The sequence below is a fragment of the Leuciscus leuciscus genome, assembly GCF_965113295.1.
Source record: "Leuciscus leuciscus genome assembly, chromosome: 6".
In the NCBI taxonomy this organism is placed as follows: domain Eukaryota; kingdom Metazoa; phylum Chordata; class Actinopteri; order Cypriniformes; family Leuciscidae; genus Leuciscus; species Leuciscus leuciscus.
In genome coordinates, this window is record NC_138730.1 from 15,275,255 (window position 1) to 15,300,028 (window position 24,774).

The 24,774-nt window shown below is 39.9% G+C and overlaps 1 protein-coding gene across 11 annotated transcripts in view; it reads left to right on the plus strand.

Annotated features, from left to right (window-relative positions):
• tnk2b (tyrosine kinase, non-receptor, 2b) overlaps window positions 1-23,979 on the plus strand; it is a gene marked incomplete at its 3' end in the record, with an annotated part of 106,984 nt that extends 83,005 nt beyond the window's left edge. For 9 of the 11 annotated variants that reach the window (XM_082173942.1, XM_082173943.1, XM_082173937.1 and 6 more), the window contains 10 exons: window positions 2,462-2,614; window positions 2,928-3,205; window positions 3,510-3,636; window positions 6,555-6,796; window positions 10,192-10,386; window positions 13,609-13,700; window positions 17,972-19,368; window positions 20,089-20,184; window positions 21,293-21,420; window positions 22,347-23,979. In XM_082173942.1, the coding sequence (XP_082030068.1) occupies window positions 2,462-2,614; window positions 2,928-3,205; window positions 3,510-3,636; window positions 6,555-6,796; window positions 10,192-10,386; window positions 13,609-13,700; window positions 17,972-19,368; window positions 20,089-20,184; window positions 21,293-21,420; window positions 22,347-22,353 (2,715 nt within the window). Of the gene's footprint in view, window positions 1-2,461; window positions 2,615-2,927; window positions 3,206-3,509; window positions 3,637-6,554; window positions 6,797-10,191; window positions 10,387-13,608; window positions 13,701-17,971; window positions 19,369-20,088; window positions 20,185-21,292; window positions 21,425-22,346 lie in introns of those variants that run through there. The other 2 variants (XM_082173936.1, XM_082173940.1) reach the window with 2 other exon arrangements.
• Window positions 23,980-24,774: the final 795 nt, after the last annotated feature.

Genomic DNA, 24,774 nt, shown 5'->3' on the forward strand with positions numbered 1-24,774 from the left:
TTTTGTAAATGATATTATATATTGATATAGTCACAGTTATCGTTTAATGGCCTTTGTGTCGTCTTGTCTTAGTCATGGGAAAAAAGCTTGTTGACAAACATTTTTCATCATAGTTTTCGTTTCAGAAGGATTCACAAGGATTCAGGTTATACTGTTGATACTTGAGTATCTATTTTTTTTTTTTTTTTTTTTTTTTTTAATCTCCATCACAAGTGACACATCACAAACTAATGATTAGTACAGTTTTTGGCAGGAACGTTGTTTGTCGCAATCAGAAACCAAGATCAACACAAGATTAGCTTTCAGACACTTGTGGTCCCACCTTTCCCTTCAAGACTCCATGTGAACATCCTGTTTCAGGGCTGATCTCTATGTGTCATTGTTGCAGCTGTGTTCTCTAGAGGAGGCTTGTGGGAGAGATGGGCCTCTAATGAGCTGATGAGGGGTCAGATGTCGTGTGAACTGAGCCGGAGGCTGTAGTGATAGTGTGTGTTGCACACCAAAGGGTTCTTTCCACATGGGACTTGAGTGGGAACATCTTTCCTGTGGCCATCTGTGCTGATCAAATACTGCTCCTTTACACTATACAGAGAAATGACAGGGCAGAGCTGAGATTTAGAGGCAGAGCTCTTTTCATACATGGAACATTGAGACACTCTCATCCAACGCCACAGGATGCCTTAAAATAATTAAATTACACCCCTACTTTAAATATTTTAATATTAACACAACGCATGTGATTAAATCCTTAACGCGTTAAAATAATTTAACACAAATAAATTACTGAAGCACGTGAAATTGCATCATTAACGTAAATTGTCACGCAGTTAGATGATCTTAGAAGTCTGGAGTTTATCACACTGAGAATCTACATGGGCACAAGCACCTGTAACCCTGGTTGGCGGAAATTTCTATTCTAACCCTTTAACCCGATTTTGCTTCTCTGTTTGCGATCAGATCATTTTAACCCTTCAAAATCCTGGAATGTTTTCAGTCTAATGATCCAGTAAGTGATAAAGCAAACCAGCATCTCGCTAGTAAACTTTTGATGGATGAGGACTGCAATCAAAGTAAAGACGATTGCGCTGACGTACAGGAGTGTGTGAGTCTATTATATTGATGTGCAAACAAACGATGTGTGTGCGCTCTCGATGCACTGATCATACATTGTATTTATGCACAGACACATTTCAGTTCATTCACATTGTTTCCACACATTCAGGATAATACAGTTCTTGAAACTTCTGGAATCACAAAATGATTCATGATTCATTTATCAATATTCCCAGTTATGTTAATAAAAAGGTTTGAAAATGAACAGCTGAACAGTCATAATTACAGAAGAAACTGTCAAAAGTATAGCAAAAATATCTTGGCTTGCTGCGATAGTCAGTGTTAGTAAGTGCCCATCTGGTTTCAAAGCGAAATGTAAAAGCCGCTTTTGGCAATATTTTGGATTTAAACCCAGTGTTAATAGGGAACCTGCAAACATTGAGGCAATCAGTAAACTTTGCCTGATGAAGGTGGCTGCATCTGGAGGTAACACACACACACACACACTCACACTCACACACTCACACTCACACACCTTCAAGCGCACCACAAGAATGAGGCTGCCATGCTTATTCGTTTTGTTTAAGCTGTCTTTATCTTTTTGATAATAAAAGTTCAATTTTTTTAGTTTGTCATTGTACTATTTTGTTATGTTTTTCATTAATAATGAACTCACCTTTCAAGCAATTGCTGTCCCCAAATTGCCACTAATAGAAAGTAAAATGTGCACAGCCGCACAGGCATTCATAAGCGATTTAAAAGCGAGGTGGAAAAGAGGAAAAAACTCCAATGTCCACCCATCCCTCCCACCCCTGGTGATACCGGTATAATCAGTGTTGTCACAAGTCAATTAACCGATGGGAAAATTTCCTCACATCCTTAATATATAATATTGCGTTGGACAAGGCCTTCTGGTCTTAAGAACCACTGGTCTATAGACAGTTTAGGTAAGTTTAGTTGTCTTTTTTTTTGTTTGACAGTTGGTTTTGGTTAAATAAAACCAGTAGCTTATAGAGAAATTGCACAAACTGAAATGAGAGAGATATAAATTTTCAGTGATTAGACACTGTTTTGGACTTCAGGTGTACAAAGAGTCAATTTATGTGCACCACCTACAATCCCTTCTAATAATGCAAAGATCTATTTATCATGAATTCATGAAGCAATGCAGATGGGCCTAGGCCATCTGAATAATGGCAGATGTTACATGATTTCTTTCCACCAGAGTTTAAGCAGGTGCACAGGGAATAATGTTGCTCTGTGATGACCAGTAACAGTGTAGACGCAGTCATTAGCATTTTTGTGGGATTATGTGTACAGGCTAGCAACAGTCCAGCTGCTTTGAGCTCTACCCAGCAAAGACAGATGTGTTGGCTCTCAAAGTTCTCTTTCAACATGTCCCCCTCAGCTCAATGTGGCAGTGAAATGTCTGAAGACAGACGTGCTCAACCAGCCAGATGCTCTGGACGACTTCATCTGTGAGGTCAATGCCATGCACTCTCTTGACCACCAGAACCTCATCCGTCTCTACGGAGTCGTCCTCACACACCCCATGAAGATGGTGAGTGAGTGTGCGTGTTCTCATCTAAAACAAATTGGTGGCAAAGACAGGGTGCTAAAGTATCAAGGCCTTGAGAAGGGAGGGGTGGGCTAAAATAAGGCCTGACATTTGCATGCTCTCTCAGACTCATTATTTGCTGACACTGACTTCTGGAGTTATTCCTGATTGGCAGTATTCATTGTCTCCGGTGGCGATATGCTTCTTGTCATATCACTTTTTCAGTCGTTATGAAATGAAACTTAATATTGTCCCCTTTTCTCCCCATGCCTCTCTTCCCTGAATGGCCCCACTTTATCACCTTTCTTTCTCTAAGGTGACTGAGCTTGCGCCTCTCGGCTCCATGCTGGATCGTTTGAGAAAGACACTGGGCCATTTCCTCATTTCCACTTTGTGTCAGTACACCATCCAGATTTCCAATGGCATGGGTTACCTAGAGTCCAAACGCTTCATCCACAGAGACCTGGCTGCCAGAAACATCCTCCTGGCTTCCAGTGAGCAGATCAAAATCGGAGACTTTGGACTGATGAGGGCACTGCCTAAGAACGATGACCATTACGTCATGCAAGAGCATCGCAAAGTCCCTTTCGCCTGGTGAGGGAGGTTTGGAGGGCTGGATATATTCACAAAGGAAGAGTTCGTGTTTGCATGTGGTTTGAATCTATAGAGAAGGGATATGGAGAGTTTAAAAGATTTGGTTGATTTTGTTTAAATGCAGTGACAGGCCAGAGCTCAGGATTCAGATTGAATTTGAATGAGGTCATTGTTTGTGGCCCTTGTTTTGATTAAATGAACTGTGCATGATCCTCATTTCATTTTTCCCCTGGTGGATTGTTCATTTACGGGCATTTTATTCTACTGACATAATGTCTATGCATGGTGTTTTTTTTTCACACAGGTGTGCCCCAGAGAGCCTGAAGACACGCACATTTTCTCATGCCACAGACACATGGATGTTTGGTGTGACACTATGGGAAATGTTTACCTACGGTCAGGAGCCCTGGCTCGGACTAAATGGAAGTCAGGTAACCCCACCACATACAATCTGTACTTTCAGTTAGTCATAAACATCTACCTAATGAATGACCAGCTTTCGTACTGATATGTTCCAATGACCCAAATAGGGCTGCTCGATTATGGCAAAAAAATCATAATCACAATTATTTTGGCCAATATTGCGATCACGATCAGTGTTTCCTCTAGGATTTTTTTCCAGCTGTGGTGGCAGGCTTATGTCCCCCTGGTGGTTAAACCTCCACACCCAAGAATCATGCGCACTCACACACAGGCCACTTTCTGAGGAATTGAAAAATGAAAACAACCATTTTGAAAACAAATTTTATATTTATTTGCAAAGATTTAAACTGCTACAGTAAGAGAAGGCTAAATTCATAATATATGGCAAAAATACTATTATAAATTAGGTTAGAGGAAAATTCAGCAGCAAAAGTTATTCTAGAAAAATCATGAGTGCACAGTCATTTCATTAAATCTGAACATTTAGTGAATTTTTTTTTTAGTGGGGAATAAAAGGTAAAATGTTCCACATTGCTCTTTGAATTGTTATAAAAGACATTGATGAAAAACAAGTAAATACATTTATACAGTATATACCATAAAATGAAAAGGCATTTATTTTAAAGTTATAGCACCACTTTTTAATGAGGCAACAACATATGCTAGATAGGACAGAATAATATTTCATTGCACAGAAGTATTATAATATGAAAGGCTCTAATACAGAGCAGCACAAAGTGCTTATGTGCATTTCATGCACAGAATGATGCGCTTGAAGCAACATGGAGTAACAGCTTGCAGCGCTTTGCATAGAAAAGTTCAAAGCACAAAGGGAAGAGATGGTGATGCTTATTGTATTATATCTTTGCAACATTTTATTGAGCCTTTTCTTTTAACAGTTTTAAATTTCAGTTACTGTGCGTGTGAAGAACAATTCATAGTGCTCACCACTCCAGTGTTGGGATCTAACAGACACGCGGGAGAAAGATGACATGGTTTAGAAACCGCAATAAACTCTAGCAAGATAGTCCTTTTATGCAAAACCAGTGAGTTTTTGCCAGTGAGTGGAACTAACCAAATTGTTTGAATGCTGAATGGAGAATGACTGAGGAGAGATGAGTTTGCATTAACTTTAACTTAACGACTTAAATATTAATTTGTACCTCACATTAAGCTATCGAATGGCTTCAGAATTCAAAATTCAAATCTGATGAAATGGTGCACATTGCGTTCCCAGATTAAAGGGTAACTCTTGCCAAAATGCAACCTAGGGTCTTTTTGTTAATCTACCCGAGGCAAACTTTCGTTTAAAAGCATAATTAGAATGGAAAAGCCACTTTTAAGTTTGACCGTATTTTCGTTTTCGGTCAAATTACCTTTTGAATGGGAGTGCTTGGGGCACTTCTATGAAAGCATCAAAAATCGCTATTTTTAAAACACTAAGAAGGCTCTACACAACATGAAACTTTGCTCAAAGTGTCACCAGGGGCTCTACACATGAACTCGAGCATTGACAACATTGTTTGTGTACATAGAGTTTACTAAAAATAAAGATTTTGAACAACTCACTGTAGCTGTGTCCGCCAGCATTTTGACAGTAAAAAATAGTCGATCTCCGAATGTGAATGTACTTACTCTGAATTTTAGTACTGCTTCTCTTATGAGCTTCCTTTTTCAAATACAAGGTCAATTTTGATTTTCACTAACGACAAAACAACAAATTATCTGTGAATTTATATGGAAATAAGCTTTAGGAGCTTGCCATCTTTACTCTCCTCCCTGTTACGTTGCATTTGGAGATCGACTATTTTTGACTGTCAAAATGCCGATTTTTGATGCTATCATAGAAGTGCCCCAAGCACTCCCATTCAAAAGGCAATTTGACAGAAAACGAAAATACGGTCAAACTTAAAAGTGGCGTTTCCATTCTAATTATGCTTTTAAACGAAAGTTTGCCTCGGGTAGATTAACAATAAGACCCTAGGTTGCATTTTGGCGAGAGTTACCCTTTAATGTTATAGGCAAACCAAACTCACAGCATATGCAGAGATGGAGTTTGAGACGCGCTTCACGCATGTAAATGATAACAGTTCGTGTGGAGAAGCATTTACTGTGAATGGAGCCGCTCTGAGACACACGCAAGTAACCTACACGCATGTAATAAAGCACATATTAAATGTGTTCACAAATAAAAGTAGAACCTTTTCAAATTAATTATTACTCTTATCTGTATGTCCAAAATGACGGTGTATTTTATGTTGAAAAAATGAAAGTGATTGCACCGGCGCTTCCCATGTCGTGCAGTAAAGCGCGCTGTACTTAAGCTGCCTTCCACACTCCACACGTACACTTGGATCGCCTAATAGTAGCGCACATTTATCTAGGTTAACGTTTGAGCGAGCGGCCATGTAAAGTTTTGGATTTCCTGCCCACAAGGACCTGCCTTTAAAGTCATCACGGACTGCGTGACTTTGCCACTTCCTGTGGAGTTTTTTTCCCCCCCTGAGACTATTTGGGGGTAGCCCTAGTTTTAATACATTGTGCAGCCTTAGAAAACTGTCTATTTATGCGGTTCATGGATTCTCGTCCGTGGAATGGCCACTTCGGTATTTTGCCAGTTACTCTACACAGGTAAATTGCGATCAAGGTTTATATATATTTTTTAATTCTATTTTAATCCTGAAATCGTTACAGCCCTAGTCACGTAACAATGTTATGTTTTATGCACAATAATTGTTTATCTCGATTATCGTATTTTCATAATAATTTCTGAATTTTCAGAAACTCTATTTTGATTAATTGCCTAGCCCTAACCCCAAAATATTTAGAGCCTAATATTGGATTTTCTGCTTAATAGTAATCCTGCCATTATTGCATTAATTTACTGGGTCAATCACAATTTTTTTTAAATGTGTGTTTTTGACAGATCCTCCACAAAATAGATAAGGAGGGTGAAAGGCTGCCTAAACCAGAGGACTGTCCTCAGGACATCTATAATGTCATGATGCAGTGTTGGGCTCAAAAACCAGTTGACAGGCCAACCTTTGTGGCTCTAAGGGAATTTCTAGTGGAAACCATGCCTACAGACATGAGGGCCCTGCAGGACTTTGATGAACCTGACAAGCTTCAAATCCAGATGAATGATGTCATTACCATCATAGAGGGCAGGTGAGCTCTTGTACCATAGAATTTATAAAAACGGTTTTGAGGTGGTGAATTAAAATAACAAATATCTAGATTTTTTGTTCAAAAGTGAACTTGCGCTGCATCCCCTAGTGGTGACTATGGGGAATTACTCCGACATGGCAGGTGTATGAAGCATGAGTCTAAACACAACAATGAACTTGACATTGGCAGGCGGCAGCCTATGACGTCACCACTGGAGCGACCGAGAGTATAAAAGGGCACCTGTGCAAAACACCATCCTCTTTCTTGTCTTCAAGGAGACAGTTAATTTGTACATGAGTGAGGAGCTTGCGTTTAGCACTTGAGGATTGAGGCACGTATTGTGTGGATTTCTCATGTTTTTGGGTGGAATGCTATCAACTATTCAAGGAAGCTGGATGTGCTTGGTATATGCTTTCACGAGACTGACTACAAGAGACAGGCTAGGAGCTTTTTTCCTTTCTGCTCTCTCCTGAGGGGGATAGTAGTTAGTGTTTGCACAAGTGCATTCAGCTCTCGAGGGATTTTAGGCACTCATTGTGATGCATCAGTGTCTGTTCTCATATGATACTTTTCAGAATGATAGAATCTGACGTTTGAATTAGTGCACTTGACTCTCGAAGGGGTTAAATGCGTGCTTTTCGCGATGTGGTCGCAGTATGGGTTCCACCTAGGCTTGACTCTCCTGAGGGATGATAGTTGAGCGCCTGCACTCCGCAGTGTGAGTTCAACGGCCGCCATTACGGTAGGCGGGTTTAAGTGCGGAGGGTTGTAGGCAGAGCAGGGATGAGTTGAACAGGAAGTTTCCTTTTTCAGCTCCTCTTGTTGGCTAAAATAATAATATTGTTGTTGTTGTTATAACATTTAGGAGCTATTGAAAGTTATGCCTGCACAAATGACAGATTAGATCTGGTTTGGCAGCATGAGACATTTTTATCTGGACATAACTGCCCCGCTCCTTCTGTAAGGGCTTTCTGTAAGCTGTCTTGAGCGTAGGACGTTGTTAGGCCGCCTCTCGCTTTAGAGAGTTGTGCTGAGTTCTCCGTCCTCAGAGCTCAGCTAGGCAGCATGCTAGGTTGCTAGGTTTTCTGTGATCCTCCTTGGCTACTGTTTTACAGTACTGGAGTGTTGTTTGGCCCCTTCTCGTTATTAAAGGAAATTCCTCTGGCGCCTCCACTCCCTAGAGCTTCTCCCAGACAGTGAGTCTGAGATGTTAGACTTTGAGAAAGCCTCCTTGGTAATCTTTTCTGAGCGTTGGACATCGCTAGGCCGCCTCTCGTTTGAGTCGTCATGCTGAGACCTCCACTCCCCAGAGCTCCGCCTGGGTGGCAGTTCTGAGTTGTTAGGCTCTAGGCGAGCATCCTTGGAAGCTGTCCTGAGTGTGGAACATAGAAGGCCTCCTCTCGATATCAGGTAGTTGGGCTTTCTGTGAGCCGCCCTGTAAGCTGTCATGGGTGCAGGATGTAGTAGGCCTCCTCTCACTTTGGAGAGTTGTTATGCTGAGGACTCCATCTTCGGGGCTCGACCAGGCAGCAGCGCTGAGTTGGTAGGCTCCCTCTGAGCCACCTTGGTTACTGCCTGTACTAAGGAGCGTTATTAGGCCCCCTCTCGCTTTAGAGAGTCACTTTGTAGAGACTTCTGCTCCTCAGAGCTCTGCCTGGATGGCAATATCAAGTAGCTAGGCTCTCTGTGAGCCTTCTTGGTAGCTGTCCGGGGTGTAGGACATAGTTAGGCCTCCTCTCACTTCGGAGAGTCATTATGCTGAGGCCTCCGTCCTCAGAGCTCGACCAGGCAGCAACACTGAGTCGTTAGGCTCCCTCTGAGTCTCCTTGGTTACTGCCTGGACTATGGAGCGTTGTTAGACTTCCTCTCGCTAGAGTTATCTTATCGAGGACTCCCCAGAGCTCTGCTAGGATAACAATTAGTGAGTTGTAGGTTCTCTGTGAGCCTCCTTACAAGACATCCTGAGCGCGGGGCGTGTTAGGTCTCCTCTCGCTTTAAAGTCATTATGCTGAGACCTCCGCTCCTAGAGCTCGGCCAGCTTGTTTGCTAAGTCATTAGGCTCTCTGTGAGTCTCCTTGGCTACTGTGAGCATTGTTAGGCCTCCTCTCCTAGAGAGTTATCTTTTTGAGGCCTCCACTCCCGAGAGCTCCGCTAGTATAGTAATTTGTGAGTTGTAGGCTCTCTGTAAACCTCCTTACAAGATATCCTGAGCGTGGGGCGTTTTTAGGCCTCCTCTTGCTTTAGAGAGTCATTATGCTGAGACCTCCGTTCCAAGAACTCGGCGAAGTATAGCTTGCAGTTTTTAAATACAACTTATATGAAAAGCATTAAGATATAGGGGTGTATAATCATTGTAAAACAAATCTTACCTTGACGTTGTCTTGCCGAGATACACCGGTCTCTCCAGGTTGGGTTGTAGACTCATGGCTTCAGAATGACGCCGGTTCAGCGAATAACGTGATTGGCCAAATCAATTCAACAAGATAACAACACAAGCTTTGATTGGATCTCACTCCGGCCAAGGTTTGTGATCAACTAGCAAATTAAATCTATTTTTATACTTTAATTTGCAACAATTGCCATTGGAAACAATCGGTAATCTTTTTGTGAATTATTCATACAGCCAAATTAAAAAAAATTGCCAGACAGCTGCTGGGTAACTATCAAATCCAAAACTAAACGAGATAGACGGACTTGGCCCACCGTCTATAGTTCCCTGAGAATATGGCACGAGATACTGCATCCCTTTGCCATGATTTCGGTATTCCTGCAGACGTCTCCTTTCAGACAAGAAGTGGATGACGTTTTGCACAGGTGCCCTTTTATACTCTCGGTCGCACCAGTGTTGACATCATAGGCTGCCGCCTGCCAATGTCAACTTCATTGTCGTGTTTAGACTCATGCTTCAGAACCCGGTCATGCCAGAGGCATTCCCCACAGCGACCCCTTGGGGATGCAGTGTCTCGTTCCCTATTCTCAGGGAACCGTGGTTAATGCGTAATCTGAGATGTTCTTTTAGCTCATTTTAATGCTTTATGTCTTATTTTAAGTAATTAAAAAAATAAGAGTCCCTATTGGAAACTTGCTGAGAACCGCTGGTCTACACCAAAGGAGGGGAATTGTAATACATTTAAAGGTTCTGGTTAAATAACTTCTCAAACTGATTCATAAGTGTTTGATTTGCTAACAAGAATCTGGTCATATGATTTACTCTTTCAGGAATCAGACTTTCTGGTTCCATCAACAGTTGGTTCTAGTATTTAAAAAAGTTCTAAGTTCTATAAATTAGAACTAGTTCTCAGTTCCCAACCCTATCGGCACCTCTTTAATGAAGCAGCCAAATATGAGAGCTGTTCCAGTTCTTGTCTTAAAAATGGTCTCTGTGTGCCCCGCAGGGCAGAGAACTACTGGTGGAGAGGTCAGAACAAGCGTACCCTGAAGGTTGGTCAATTTCCCAGGAACACGGTCACGTCAGTTGCAGGTCTCTCTGCCCATGACATAAGCCGTCCACTGAAGAACAGCTTCATTCACACAGGCCATGGAGACTCTAATCCTCACCGCTGCTGGGGCTTTCCTGACAGAATCGATGAGTGAGTCCCTCAAATGTAACCTCACACGTGTACTCTTTATTTTCACAATGTGGTGTTCTTTGAAATATGAGTTTTAATTGGTCAAGTCACCTTCATTTATATAGCGCCTTTTACAATACAGATTGTTTCAAAGCAGCTTTACAGTGATAATAGGAAATTAATGGAACAAAGATTGTTTTGGCTGTACATCAGCTCTAGAAGAAAATCATTGTCCAGTTTAAGTGATTCATTTCCGTTGTAAAGAACATTAGTTATTAACTTAAGGGACACCGTTCTGGCCATTCATTTACACGACAACGGTGTTTGGCCTGAGAACGCAAACTTTGAAATAGGATTTTTTTTAAATAACTTTGAAACAAGTTTTGAAAACGATACCGTTATCGTTTCTGTGTAAACTTCAAAGACGTGAATCTGTGAAAATGGTGACGGCATGCTCATGCGTATTACGCGTTTAGTCTATAGGTATGTGCATTTATATGCATATGTGTGCGGACACATAGTCTTTCTTTACAAAGTGACATCGCCATATTACAAGTTTCCATGGATCCAGGTTAACGGGAATCATTTTGATAACGTTTTTAAATGTACAGAGGGAAAGGGGAGGCCGAGGAGGCCTTCGAAGGGGACAGTCTAGTTGACACGGTTAAAGAGTTTTTTTATTTTTTATTCCAGTGTTTTTTTCTTCTTTTTCTAATGGCTTTAAAAAAGGCTTTTTTTCAATGTCAATATTTAAATAGTTTATAATAAGCTATTCTTATCCAAGGATGTATGTACATTTTGGAGAGCTCATGTATTAATTGGCCACATAGATATGGTTATCGGCTTAACGTCTGTTGATTAATTGTCCTGACCATTGTATTGGTCTATCTCTAGTGTAAATTAGAGGTGTGAACCTACACTGGTCTCACGGTTCGGTTCGATTACGATTATCAAGTCATCGATTCAGTTCGATTCGATTATCTCGATGCATCACGATGCATTGATGATGCACTGCATCCTTATTTTTCAATTTTGCTTCACATGTACAATTTTGTCAATAAATACAAGCAGTCAGATATATGAACTGAACCTTTAATTTTACCTGAAACACGCTTCTTGAATGTATCAAACATCAAATAAAACTCAAGTCTGGGCACAGAAGACAACAGCAGCATTAGATTAGAACACACAAATGTAAGTACTAAAAGTGCATAATGCAGGGAGTGTACTTAAATACTTATATAGTGCTATATAGTGTACTTTCTTGTAAAACATTTAAATATTGACAAATGTATACATGAAATTAAATTACAAACCAAAATAAACAAGAGGCCAAACCTACTTGAATATAATCAATATACAAAAAACTAAATCTGCACTTCAGCAGTGTTTTTTAATACACAAAATAAAAGAAAACAAAATAACAGCACTGGGCACTGGAACTTCCTGAAACATCACAAACTGCTCAGCATGTAGGAATTTGCAGCTCGGGGTGAAAACGACTGACGTGGTTTCTCATGTTGGTGGTATTACCTCCTGCATATTTTATTTTTGCGTGACATGATTTGCACACAGCGTGTGTCTTGTCAAGGTCGGGCTTACCGTGTTGTTGATAAAAGCCGAAATGTGCCCAAATGTCGGCTTTTAAAGTGGTTGGAGCATTTTTTATTGCACGCTCTGGCGTTTCGCCTCCCTCTGGCATTGTATGCCGCGACTAAGCACGGCACGCGGTGCTGAGTGCTGACGTCAGAAATGCGTCAGTACATTATAACCGGTTATGGGCTATTACTGAACCGAAACCGAATCGTCCTCGTCTGCATCGCGATGCACCGTAGAAACGATTAATTTTGACACCCCTAGTGTAAATGTTGGTTTGTATCACAGTGACAGTGTTTATTATTTGTGTAACCAGTGTTCTTGCAAAACATGTTCATGTTCTGCTAACCTCCCCTAGAATCATGCTTCTCTTTTAATTACTGTAGCTGTTCACACAACCACATCACATTTTAATGAATGCTACATTAATATAGATCAGTAGGCTTCTTAAGATGATTGAGGAAATAATACTTAGTAGTTTTTAGTGGGCGCAAGTGTAAACTCGCAAGTTGTAAAGATGAATCCTTGCTGGTCACACGCTGGATAACAAATGCTTCTGTCATGGCCAATAAGGCTACGTTCACACTGCAGGCTGAAACGACCCAATTCCGATTTTTTTGCCCCTATGCGACCTGTATCTGATCTTTTCATGACAGTCTGAACGACACAGATCCGATCTTTTCAAATGCGACCCAGGCCACTTGGGTATGTGGTCCCAAATCCGATACATATCCGATCTTTTCAAATGCGACTTCAGTCTGAACGGCCAAGTCGCATTTATCCGACCCGCACGTCATTGATACGCGAAAAACGTCATAAATTAATCCTGCGTTGAAGTAGTCGTCGGTTTGAAAACGGACTGCATATTCGTCGAGCTGAGGTAAATCTGCCGAACGGGTCGACCTCGACGAGCCCGTTAATTAAAAAATAAATAAATAAAAGCCCACGGCCATTATATATACGTTATGTTAACTTATTTGTGCTGAATCTGATATTAGATAGGTCAGCGGCTGCTGTCTGGCTCTTGTGTAACGGTCGCTGCGCGCGCTCGTGTGTGTGTGAGAGAGAGTCACAGTTAAAGTTTAGCTACTTCCGCAAACAATAAGTGACGTCGTTGACCGTTGAGTACTCTTCTGCGCATGCGGGTCACTTCTGGGTCATTTCACGTTCACACAGGAGATCACAAAAGGTCGCATTTAATTGGAAATGTGAACGGCCTTGCAAAAAAATCTGATTTTTTCAAAAAATCGGAATTGAGCATTAAGCCCTGCAGTGTGAACGTAGCCTAAGTAAAGTGCCACATTCACGGAGCCACGGCCCAAGTCTTTGCACATAATGACAGCATATAAACACTTTGCTTCATCAGCACAAGGTGGCAGTAGAACACAGTACACTGTCTCTACCAGACAGTTGGCTGTATAAACTGATATCACAGCTGTAAATACTGCCGTAAAACATCCTGTAAAATATAAGGGTGGCTGTTAAAATCTGAAATGTCTTTTTACAACATTGGTTATACAGTGTCATTAAATCATCTTTTGGCAGGGTTCTAGAGCCTGTTTTTCTGGTGAACTTAGATTTAAGAAATGGTTTTGCAAAGACACTGATGGGCTGCTAAATGCTTCTGTCATTCTGTTGCTTTTGCAGTCTTTATCTCGGGAATCCCATGGATCCTCCAGATGTGCTAGGGCTGGATTTGAACTCTGCCAGACCAACTCAACTCCCTGGACGTGCTAGGAGTAAGCAAATGATTTTCAATTAGAAAAGTTTTAATATTTATAAACAGGGTTCCCACACACCAAAACATTTCCAGGCCTATTGTACTTTCTATTCATCAGAGTCCTGTAAAAAAAGAAAAAAAAATGTTGTTTCCCACAACATTTTAAGCTATACAAATTTTCAACACTGATAATGTGACACTGAAGACTGGAATAATGGCGGCTGGAAATTAAGCTTTGCCATTAAAAGAATAAATTACATTTTAAAGTATATTGAAATGGGAAACCGTTATTTTAAATATTATTATTATATTAATTGTAATAATATTTAATAATATTACTGTTTTACTGTATTTTTTTATCAAAAAATTGCAGCTTTAGGTGAGTAAGACTTTAAGACTTAAAAAAAAAAAAAAAAAACTTTTGAATGTGTGTTTTTTTATTTATTTATTATGCTCTGCACACAAACAAATCTTAGGCTATAGTGTTCAAAGTAAAACTTTGTTAGCCACAGTAATGTTCAATTTGTGAGTGAATTATTTTAAATGTGGTCAATTCCAACGATCTGGTTCACAGATCAGTCTGAGAGCATTTTCACACTTGGTTTGTTTAGAGAATTTGACTGGTGGTGTGTGGATGTTGTCTGTGTACTTCAAGTTTGTGTATGCATATATGAACACGGCAATTGTCCTCCTATCTGCACTAAATGAGACCACCTCAATTTTGAGCAAACTCTCGAATGGTTTGCTCTTGTTGAGAAAGCAGTCCAAGCCAGAAAGAATGACCGATAGCCCTATTACCTACAAAATCTGTGGGTCAGTACATCACTCTACATCATAATTAAAATAAATGCCTTTAAATTACTCTACTGTAGAACAGGTGCAATATTGTTTTCCAGACGCAGCCCTGCTTACCGCTTAAACTGATAAATATAAATAATAGTGATAAACGGTAAGCAATCAGCCAGCTGAGCTGTTGTCCATCCATCATTAAATTTGTAAATGCTGCTGAGCTAAACTCCAGAACGTAAATAGCACATAAACAGATCTGAAAATGCTCTGAATAATTTATTGATGTATTAGTTTGACGCTAATTAAAATAATAATAATAATAATAATTCTTATCGAGTAATCATAAATGGCTAGAAAGAAATGTGTTGGTTAAAAAGTGTGGAATCCTTGTAATCCAAAACTCTACTTTAAAAATATTGACTCTAAAATTACTAAATTCCCCCTTTTTTTTCAGTTAACTGATTCTTTTAATACAGGTCATCATGCTTTGGGGCACTTTCACTTCTGTTCTGTTCTGTTCTGTTCTGTTCTGTTCTTTTTCTTTTTCCTACCTGCAAAATATCTTTGCATCTGCTTTCTATCTTTCACTTGGTTGCTTGCTTTACAGAGGAGCCTCCCCCTCGGCCCCCTCAGCCGTCTTTGCTGGTTAAGAGTAAGTGTGGACCCTCAGTTCAGTTCACTCCTAGCACCCCTCCTCAAAGTTACTGCACATCTGTATTGTACTGTATGTCTTTTTTTTTTTTTTTTTTGCTCTCTTTCTCCCTCTGCTTCTATCCCAATTGCTACAGCTTTTTAGTTCTTATTTGTTTGTTGTGTATATGCTGTGGTCTCATGTGCTGATATGACTTTTGGTAAACGTCTGATCCCATAATACCTATTTTTCACCAAAATAATGCTGGTTACGGAGCTGGTGCTCAACGAGGATCTGCAAATCTCTATCGAAATGCTGGAAATCCAAATCCAAATTAGCTCAAAGAGGAAATATGAATAATGAATGATAACTTGTTATGATTAATTATGAATATTTGGATCAGTTAATCTGATTAACTTAATGTAGCCTAATTAATAATACAATCAATTAATCAGTTCGTCCAGTGAACATTCAGTATTGATTTATTATTTCTAAGAAAAGGGTATTATTCATGGCCACAGAAAAATAATTATTTCTTGGCATGTACAGCGCTTAGAGCGTCTAACAACACCAGGCATTGACTGCAAGCAGAGAATCAGAACCAAATATGTATTATGCGCAAGTTTAATTAACTAAATCACAAACACAACTAATCTAAACAAACACATACACACAATAGCACATACATGGGTAAAATGGAAAGTGACAGAATGGAACCAAAAATGGAAACATGAAAAAGAGTCATTTAACCATGAAAAGAACCATCAGCTTATTGTTTTCAAAGCACCTTGTTAAGAGGATTTTAGTGCTTATCTTAACCCTCTGTTTAGTTAAAATATGCGATACTTGCATTGCCTTTGAACTTGAAGGAATTTGTTATTCTGAAGTGGGTCTTGATGATTCTTTGAGTTGGTTTGATGGTGTTGAAGTTGCAATCAATTTCTGCTGCGTCGAATAAAGAAATTACAAGAAACTTGCGTGGTTAGTTTGACTCTGTTATAGCTGAGGAAGCACATGGCTGGAGTGCAGATTGAGGCCTGAATAATTAGTAAACTAGTGCAGAATAATTAGTAAACAGAGGCCACGCAGGGCAACCAGGAGAAGGAAGAGAGAGAGGAACTTGTGTGGATGTTCTATAAAGCCTAGGAAAAGTCACACCTGTCAGGGTTGGCTTGACCAATGAGAAAGTTGGGAGGTTTTATGGCCATTATGGATCATGGTTAGAATGGGTCTGGCAGTTTGTGTCCATTTATACTCAGATTAATATAACAAACACACTGCATTCTGTGAGGTGGTAAGGTCCACCAAAGTGTGAGTCGTTAAATGAGCATTAATTTGATAGCAGACACAGTATGAGTGGGGTTACATTAACTGTTGGTTCTATCGTAAAACATGCTTAAAACAAGAGGCCATTCAAGAGACACTACACAAGACCGTAATAATCATACACACAATGTCCTGGGATGCATGTTCATTTATAGATTACTTAATTTCTAAATTAATGAAGGAAAGTCTGTTTTAAAGGGATACTCCACTTTTTTGGGAAATAGGCTCATTTTACAACTCCCCCAGAGTTAGACAGTTGAGTTTTACCGTTTTTGAATCCATTAAGCCGATCTCCGGTTCTGGCGGTACCACTTTTAGCATAGCTTAGCATACATCATTGAAGTGGACAAGACCATTAGCATTTCTCTCAAAAAAATGACCAAAGTGTTTTGATATTTTTCCTATTTAAAACTTGACTCTTCTGTAGTTACATCGTGCATTAAGACCAACGGAAAATGAAAAGTTGCGATTTTCTAGGCTGATATGTCTAGGAACTATACTCTCGTTCCTGCGTAATAATCAAGAAACTTTACTGCCGCACCATGAGTGCAGCAGGCGTAATGATATGACGCAGCGCCTGAAAGTAGTTCCCAGCTCGGTAACTTCCAACGTGACCGGGACTATGTTTGTGTAGTTTCAGTCGGCAAATTAGGTCAAGTTAGTGGATTTTCCTGTGCGATTAGCCATGGTTCTGTGTGTAGTAAAGGGCTGTGATAGTAAGTCTTTCCTATGGCCTGATTCAAATGACTTTGGAGCTCTGCATTCTTTTAAGTCATAAAACCATGGCTACCAGATGCCTGGTTCTATTACTTTGGGGGTTGTCACGGACACCTTGTTTTGTAGTTGGTGAGGGGTTTTAAAGATTATTTGTTAAATATAACAAATACTTGTGTCTGATTTGTCTCTGGTGTATACAATTTTGGTATCATTACCTTATTTATTATTAAAATACAAGGTTACATGGGTTAAAAGCAACAAAAATAACTATTCTATTTTATTTATTACTTTTGTGATGAAAATGTTTGACATTTTTCAGTAAATTTTTTGACAGGGCAAGTAAAAAATGTAACCACTGGCCTGACCGTGCCAGTAGAAAAAGTATTTAACGTTGAGCCCTTCCCCTGTTGAGTCCTCCTAATAAAAAAATTTATTAAAAAAGGCATAAAGATACTGTAATGCCATCATAAGCTTTGGTGTATCAGTCAGCTGTCATTAAATGTAGAATAATAAAAAAAAATCATAGCCCTTAATTCATATATAATATTAGTAAACAGAATAATTTGTCAATTGAACATGGAAAGCCAAACCTAGACCCTTTGTTGAATCGCTTAGTGATGACCTTCACCCAAATGTTGGTGAAAAAGGGGTATGAGACATGTTGGTGTTCATTAGTTTCTCTGAAGGAATTTAAGATATACTGTACCTTCATCACTTTTCATCGTACATGCTCAATATTTATCTCTCTAACAGTTCCTCTGTTATTACAGTACGTTTCATGCTCAACAGTTCATATTTGTTTGCCTGTGTTTTTGTCATGTGACCAGAACCTTGCTATGATGTTGTTGCTGAGGATGAGGACCAAACTTCTTCAGGTCTTCGGCGACTCTCTTTGAAGAAGAAGGGCCTTAAGCTCAAACCAGCCGCCTGGGTCTCTGCTACCAAATTAGGTGATCGTTCGACATACGGTGTGCGGACTCCAGGGGGCAGCACTCCCACAGAAGTCTCTCTCATAGACTTTGGAGAGGAGTTTCCATCGATCACACCTTCACCCTCTCCTGTGATGGAAATCCAGATCCCAGCCCTTGCTAAACTCGCACTTGAAGCAGAGAACATTTTGGACAGAACTCCTCCTCAGAGCCCCTCACGCTCTCTACCCCACCCCCTTCACCCTACCCCAGTGGTGGACTGGGACGCCCGGCCCCTTCCTCCACCCCCAGCCTATGACGATGTAGCACAAGATGAGGATGACTTTGAAGTGAGTTCTATCAACAGTGCGGAACGTGGAGCTGGTGAACCATGCTCTCCACGTACGCCCTGCACTCCTACCAGTGAGTGCAAACCTCATCTAGAAGACAATTTATTTTTGCCCTGCAGGCAGAGTAATGCCTGCACCTTCTCGCAGTCTGCTGAGATCTTCCAAGAGCTGCAGCAGGAGTGTATGAGGCACCTAAATGTACCTGTGAGCTCTACCAGCCCTTGTCTGGAGACACACCGCCAGATTGTCCTAACGTTTTCTGAAGACAAACCCCAGATACCGCCACGCATCCCCATACCACCCCGTCCAGTCAGACGTGCTGGTGGCGATTATGCCCGCTGGTCTGGTGAGCTTTCCCCAGTCTCAGGAATTGAGGATATGGAGCGTCCACCCCAGATTCCCCCACGAGACCCCCTCTCTCAGGCGGGCTCACGCACACCAAGTCCACATGTGGGCTCCCCTCAGACTCGCAGCAGCCTTTGCTCAGCCGCCTCCATCTGCGGCCCATCCTACCTCTCCACCTCACCTGCTAAACTCATGCCAACCACTCAGAGCTTCGCCTCTGATCCCAAATATGCTGCTCCTAAGGTCATCCAGGCACAGGGCAAAGATAAGGAGCAAGCCAAAGGGCCCTGCATTCTGCCTATTGTACGTGATGGCAAGAAGGTCAGCAACACGCATTACTACCTCCTGCCTGAGAGGCCTCCATATCTGGACCGCTACGATAAGTTCTTCAAAGAGGCAGAGAGCGGTGAGGAGAAGAAGCAGATAAACACAGCCACTGTTAAGCCCATGGTCCATCAACAAGGGGAGCTCAAGTCCAATTTCTCCTCCAATAACAACAGCAGTTTGACAGGCTCTGGATTTAGAGGTGGGCTAAAGAACTCTCACAGCCTGTGCCGAGTAAGCTCTGATGGCTCATTTAACAGGGCTGACAGCACCAGCAACCACGACAGAGTCAGACTGGTGAGGGATTTTGAGGTTTATATTAAACAGATCCTTCCTTTTTTACTGGGTCATAATTGAGGGAACTTGTTGTTGACCAGAGTAATTATCTTATAATAGTGCCACATGCAGATAGCTCATAATTCTGTTCCATAACCTAGTGAGTTTTCTACATGGATAACTGCGAAAAAAAAAAAAGAATAAAAAAAAAGAAAACTTGAGGCTTATTTAGTTGTTCAATCCCAGAATGTTTAGCAGTAAGCTCCCTGAGAAAATTTATCCAAGACAGCAGAATAAAATGGTAATTATATTTAGGAAGAGGCTGTATGCTTTCAGTGTGGATACATGTGGATTCTAAATCGAGTTAAAAGCTAAATATAGCTAAATAATTCAATTAAAATAGTTTTTGTTATGCTATGTGTTGTTTTGCAAATTACATCTGCTTTAGGTTTAGGCGAAATTCTGAGCTTGCAGCTCTCTCCTCGGACAGCACGCCAAATACGCATATTTTTTACTTTATATGATTATATGTAAATGTGAACTTGTGAAATGGCCTTAGTGACTGCCAGCGTAGGCTGTAGCACAGAAAAGCAGTTCATAGGTTTTGAAACAGAGCTGTCTGTTAAACAATTAGATTATATAATTAAGTATTATTGAATTAGGCTCACATTATTCTCTCTGATTATTCCAAAGCACTCCATCTATGGATTTAAGGTCATAAATTGGATTTGCCCTGTTTAGGTGCAGGAGGCTGTCCATGGTGTAACAATTGAAGAATGTCAGGTGGCTTTACAGAATCACAGCTGGAATGTGCAAAAGGCTGTACACTACTTGAAGGTAACAGCCATCACAGCTGTCTTGATTCACTGGCTGGTTAATTGTAATCTAATTAGGGGCCAAGCACCAAAGGTCTTCTTCTTCTTCTCTCTTGAGTCTATGGCAGCCCATATAACTGCTTTTGGGAAAGTTATGAGATTTGGCACACAGATTGAGGACAGTCTGAACAGTCACCATAGCAAATTTGGATACCACCATTTTGAATTTTCCAAACTCCTCCTTGGCCTATTTTCATGAAAATTGAATCCGATCATCTTCAGACTAGGCTGACTAAAAGTTATGGAATTCAAGTTGATTCGTCAAACCGTTCTCGAATAAGATGCAAACAAATTCAAAGAAGAGCTTGCCAAAATGAACGCAAGGCTATATTCTCTGCATATATATTCTGCCCAAACTTGGTTTGTGTTATGACAACCATGACCTGAGGGTACCTACACTGTTTCGGCACAGTGCCACCTAGTGGTCAAGAGATATATATTTTTTTACATTTTTGCTTATAACTTCAGGACGGTTTGGCTTTTGTCTCTTTAGATATGGTGCAACATGCTGAGTCGAACTATATTAAAATTTTCGCATATCGGCCCTTTAGAATTTTGTCCTAAAAAATTTTTTTTTACGAACACATAGGCGTATCATTACGAAACTCCGAATGTGTCTTTGGCACCATGCCCTGAAGGTACTCAAAACGTTTCGGGGCATCATCACCTTGTGGTCAAAAGTTATAATGACATTTCTAAAAATGACAATAACTTTTGATTAAATTAGCCTGTTGTAAGTCGTATTAGTTTCCTTGGGTCATGCTGAGAACATAAATACCGATTTTGCTATAGTCGGCCGAACTACCTTAAAAACCTACTTTTTCAAACTCTTCTTAGACCGTTGGTCCAATTTTCACCAAAATCGCATCATCTTCAGACCATGCCGGCAAAACATTATGGATTTCTCATGATGCCCAACCATGCTTGCATGACTTATTGTGCCTTCTTTGTGATTGGCCCCTTAATTTGTAATTTAATCTGTAAGTAATCAGCAAGTATATCCATGATGTTCATTTAGAACCTATTGCCTTAATTTACTCTTTTTCATTTTTCCCTTCTTTGGTTCCCAGGTGGAGCAGCTCTTCTGTCTGGGGCTGAAGACGAGGGTGGAGTGTCATAAGATTCTAGAGATGTATGACTGGAATCTGGAGTTAGCCAGTACACAACTGTTGGACTCCTATGGCTCGGTCAAGCTGAGGTAGGACAGTCTTTCTTTTTTGTTGTTCTGTGCTGCCCCCTACTGATAATTTAACCTCTCCTTATAAACTCCTCATCTGCAGCACGAGTCTGTCATTTTTCAGAAAGTTTATATTCATAGCACCCAATTCACTCTATTCTATTTCCATTGAGCATATGACCAAAATGGATTTGCCACTAATTATATTTTCCAGCTGGGCAAGGCCTATTCTATTTAATTCACCTTACAAATGCTCATTCTGTTTCATCAAAAAGTTTGTGATGCTTTCCATCATCATCTCACATGCTGCTTAAAAACTTTCATGGAATGAATGTGCCATTAGTTACAACATTTGAGTGTGTTGTACTCAGACTACGGTGAAAATAACCCCTCGAACCAGGAGAAGAGACTAATTTGTTTGCTGAGCCTTCAGGCAGTTTTCCTGATACCTGTAAAGAGATGTTGTATTAACACCTAAATGAATTTCAGTCAATAACCTTAAATGTAACAATTATGCCCCAGGGAATGTTCATACTCATTTTAATCACTTTCAGTACCCATCCTCAATTCCCATCTGTTGTAGACAATTCTGCTGTAAGAAGACATCCCGAGAGGGGGCTCAGTCTACAAAAAAATAATAGTGTTGTGTGTGTATTATTCCAAAGTCAGCACATTTTGATTTATTGCTGCCTGTAAAAAGAAAAAAGTTTTTACACCTTCACTACTTAGTTGTACAGCACTGCATTACAAGTTGCTTTCCTGGCATTTTTGTGTAGCTTTTTAATTATAATGTTTATTTTAAAATTTTCCTTTTTCCTATTTTTCATCGCTCCCATTTTTTATTATATCATATTGAAGTCCTGTATTGTTATCTTGCTTGTGCATTAGTTTAAAGTTTTTGTCAAAATTTCTGTGCATCAATTCTTTTTTTATTTCCTTTTTTGCAGACGATGATGGATTGGAAAAATCCTCATGCTCTAAAAGACTGTTGAAAGCACAGAGGGACACTAAGGGCCAACCAGGAATCTATCCAAGCACATTTTACCTCCAGATCGGGCGTGTGTGTGTGTCTGTGTTTGTTTGCGTGTGCGTGTGTGTGTGTGTGTGTGTGTGTGTGTGTGTGTGTGTGTGTGTGTGTGTGTGTGTGTGTGTGTGTGTGTTATACAAGCATAAGACAGTGACTGTTCCTCCACAAATCTCTCTCTAGGGTGCAATACAGGTTCACACAGGTCAAATTTTAAAGAACCCGCTTTTTATTTTCCAGTGGATAGCAACAGATGGAAAACAAGGTGCTGCTTGTCATTTTTCATAATTTTATACAAGAGGTGAATAGACAGACTTATGAAAGCCGTACTTATGTATATATTGTCAGATGTTTTAGTTATATATGTGCATCTGATTCGAATAGTTCCTTTTACATTTGCTTTTTTTAATTTAATTTGTTTTGTGTGGGTCACTTGTAACAGAATTAGAGTTCTGAAACCTGACCTATTTCAAATGTATGTACAGTATGTTAAATTGATGTGTTATATGTTAAAGCCCTTCATGTTGAACTATCATCCTCTGTCCCTGATGCTGACAGACTTAAGACCCTCTCTCTGCCTTTAGTATTATTATTTTTGTACTTTGCTCATGAATCAGTTTAAACCAATTGATTTTGCTGGCGTGGCAGTGAAGTCACAAAACAGTTTTATTATTTTTATTATTATTTGCACAATGCTTCCAATCTGAAAGTTAAAGACAAAACGCTTTAAAATGCATCAGGAGACCTCCAAAGCACAATTAAAGTGACTGAACCTTTTAATTTTTTACAAATCACAACTGTTAACGTGTCTGTTTCAATGTGGTTGGCACAGCACTAGACTCAATTAGTTTGTCCTATAAAGTTGCACAGTGATGTTGTGGCATTTTTGGCATCATAACGTGTTGTTGCAACAACACGTGCAAAAGATCTTAAAGATCCGTTGTAAAGTGTTTCAAACTGCTTGTCTACATGAATAGATCTGCTTGAACAGTGACCAACGAATAACAAAGAAACAGTAAAAGAGTCCACAGAAATGTTAAAAGTATAAGACAGCCTGTACAACTGAATGGCAGTCTAACTGTGTTGTGTGTTGACTGTAGCACCCTTACTTTATGAATCCTCAGTATCGAATGTGTGGGTATCACATAGATGCTGCTTCTGTGTTCATCATGGTATGCTGTCCACCGTCCTCTCCTTTGTCCTGGCATTTTGAGAACAGGACTTATTGTATTTGTTACCCTGGCAAATTCTGTGTTGTGCATGATGGAACACCATTCTTCACCCTGCTGCTGATCATCTGAAGATTCAGTCAAGAATGGAAGCTAGTCCTAGTCTTACATTTATGCTGTTGTAATTTTAGGTAGACTAAAGTGAGTTGTCCGATAACCCTCTGTTCCCATTCACATGTTCATTAGTTCCATTTTCCAAATAGCTTTAAAAATTAGAACCTTGGTATCCTAATTTTGTAAAAAGCTTAATGATGCAAAATTTATAGTATATAATATAAATACATAAATGTATTTTTTATTAAAATGATTATTTTTTATCTTTTTCTATGGAAGTGTCTTCATATTGTCTTTCTTCCTCTTGAACACATTTCAAAGATTGTGATACAAAAGAATACCAACATATTAAGGCAGCTATAAATTGTATTAATGCAGACCCATTTATACTGTGAAAGGACAACAATAATTATACCTAGACAGCCTTATTGTGTTTTTACTTGTAATTATTCTCACATTTTTCATGGACCACCCGGGGGTTTTAAATTCTATTTTGAAACACCCTGCACTAGAATGTACAGGTCCTTCTCAAAAAATTAGCATATTGTGATAAAGTTCATTATTTTCTGTAATGTACTGATAAACATTAGACTTTAATATATTTTAGATTCATTACACACAACTGAAGTAGTTCAAGCCTTTTATTGTTTTAATATTGATGATTTTGGCAAAAAAGTAAAGAAAAACCAAAAATCCAAAAAATTAGCATATTTCATCCGACCAATAAAAGAAAAGAGTTTTTAATACAAAAAAAAAGTCAACCTTCAAATAATTATGTTCAGTTATGCACTCAATACTTGGTCGGGAATCCTTTTGCAGAAATGACTGCTTCAATGCGGCATGGCATGGAGGCAATCAGCCTGTGGCACTGCTGAGGTGTTATGGAGGCCCAGGATGCTTCGATAGCGGCCTTAAGCTCATCCAGAGTGTTGGGTCATGCATCTCTCAACTTTCTCTTCACAATATCCCACAGATTCTCTATGGGGTTCAGGTCAGGAGAGTTGGCAGGCCAATTGAGCACAGTAATACCATAGTCAGTAAACTATTTACCAGTGGTTTTGGCACTGT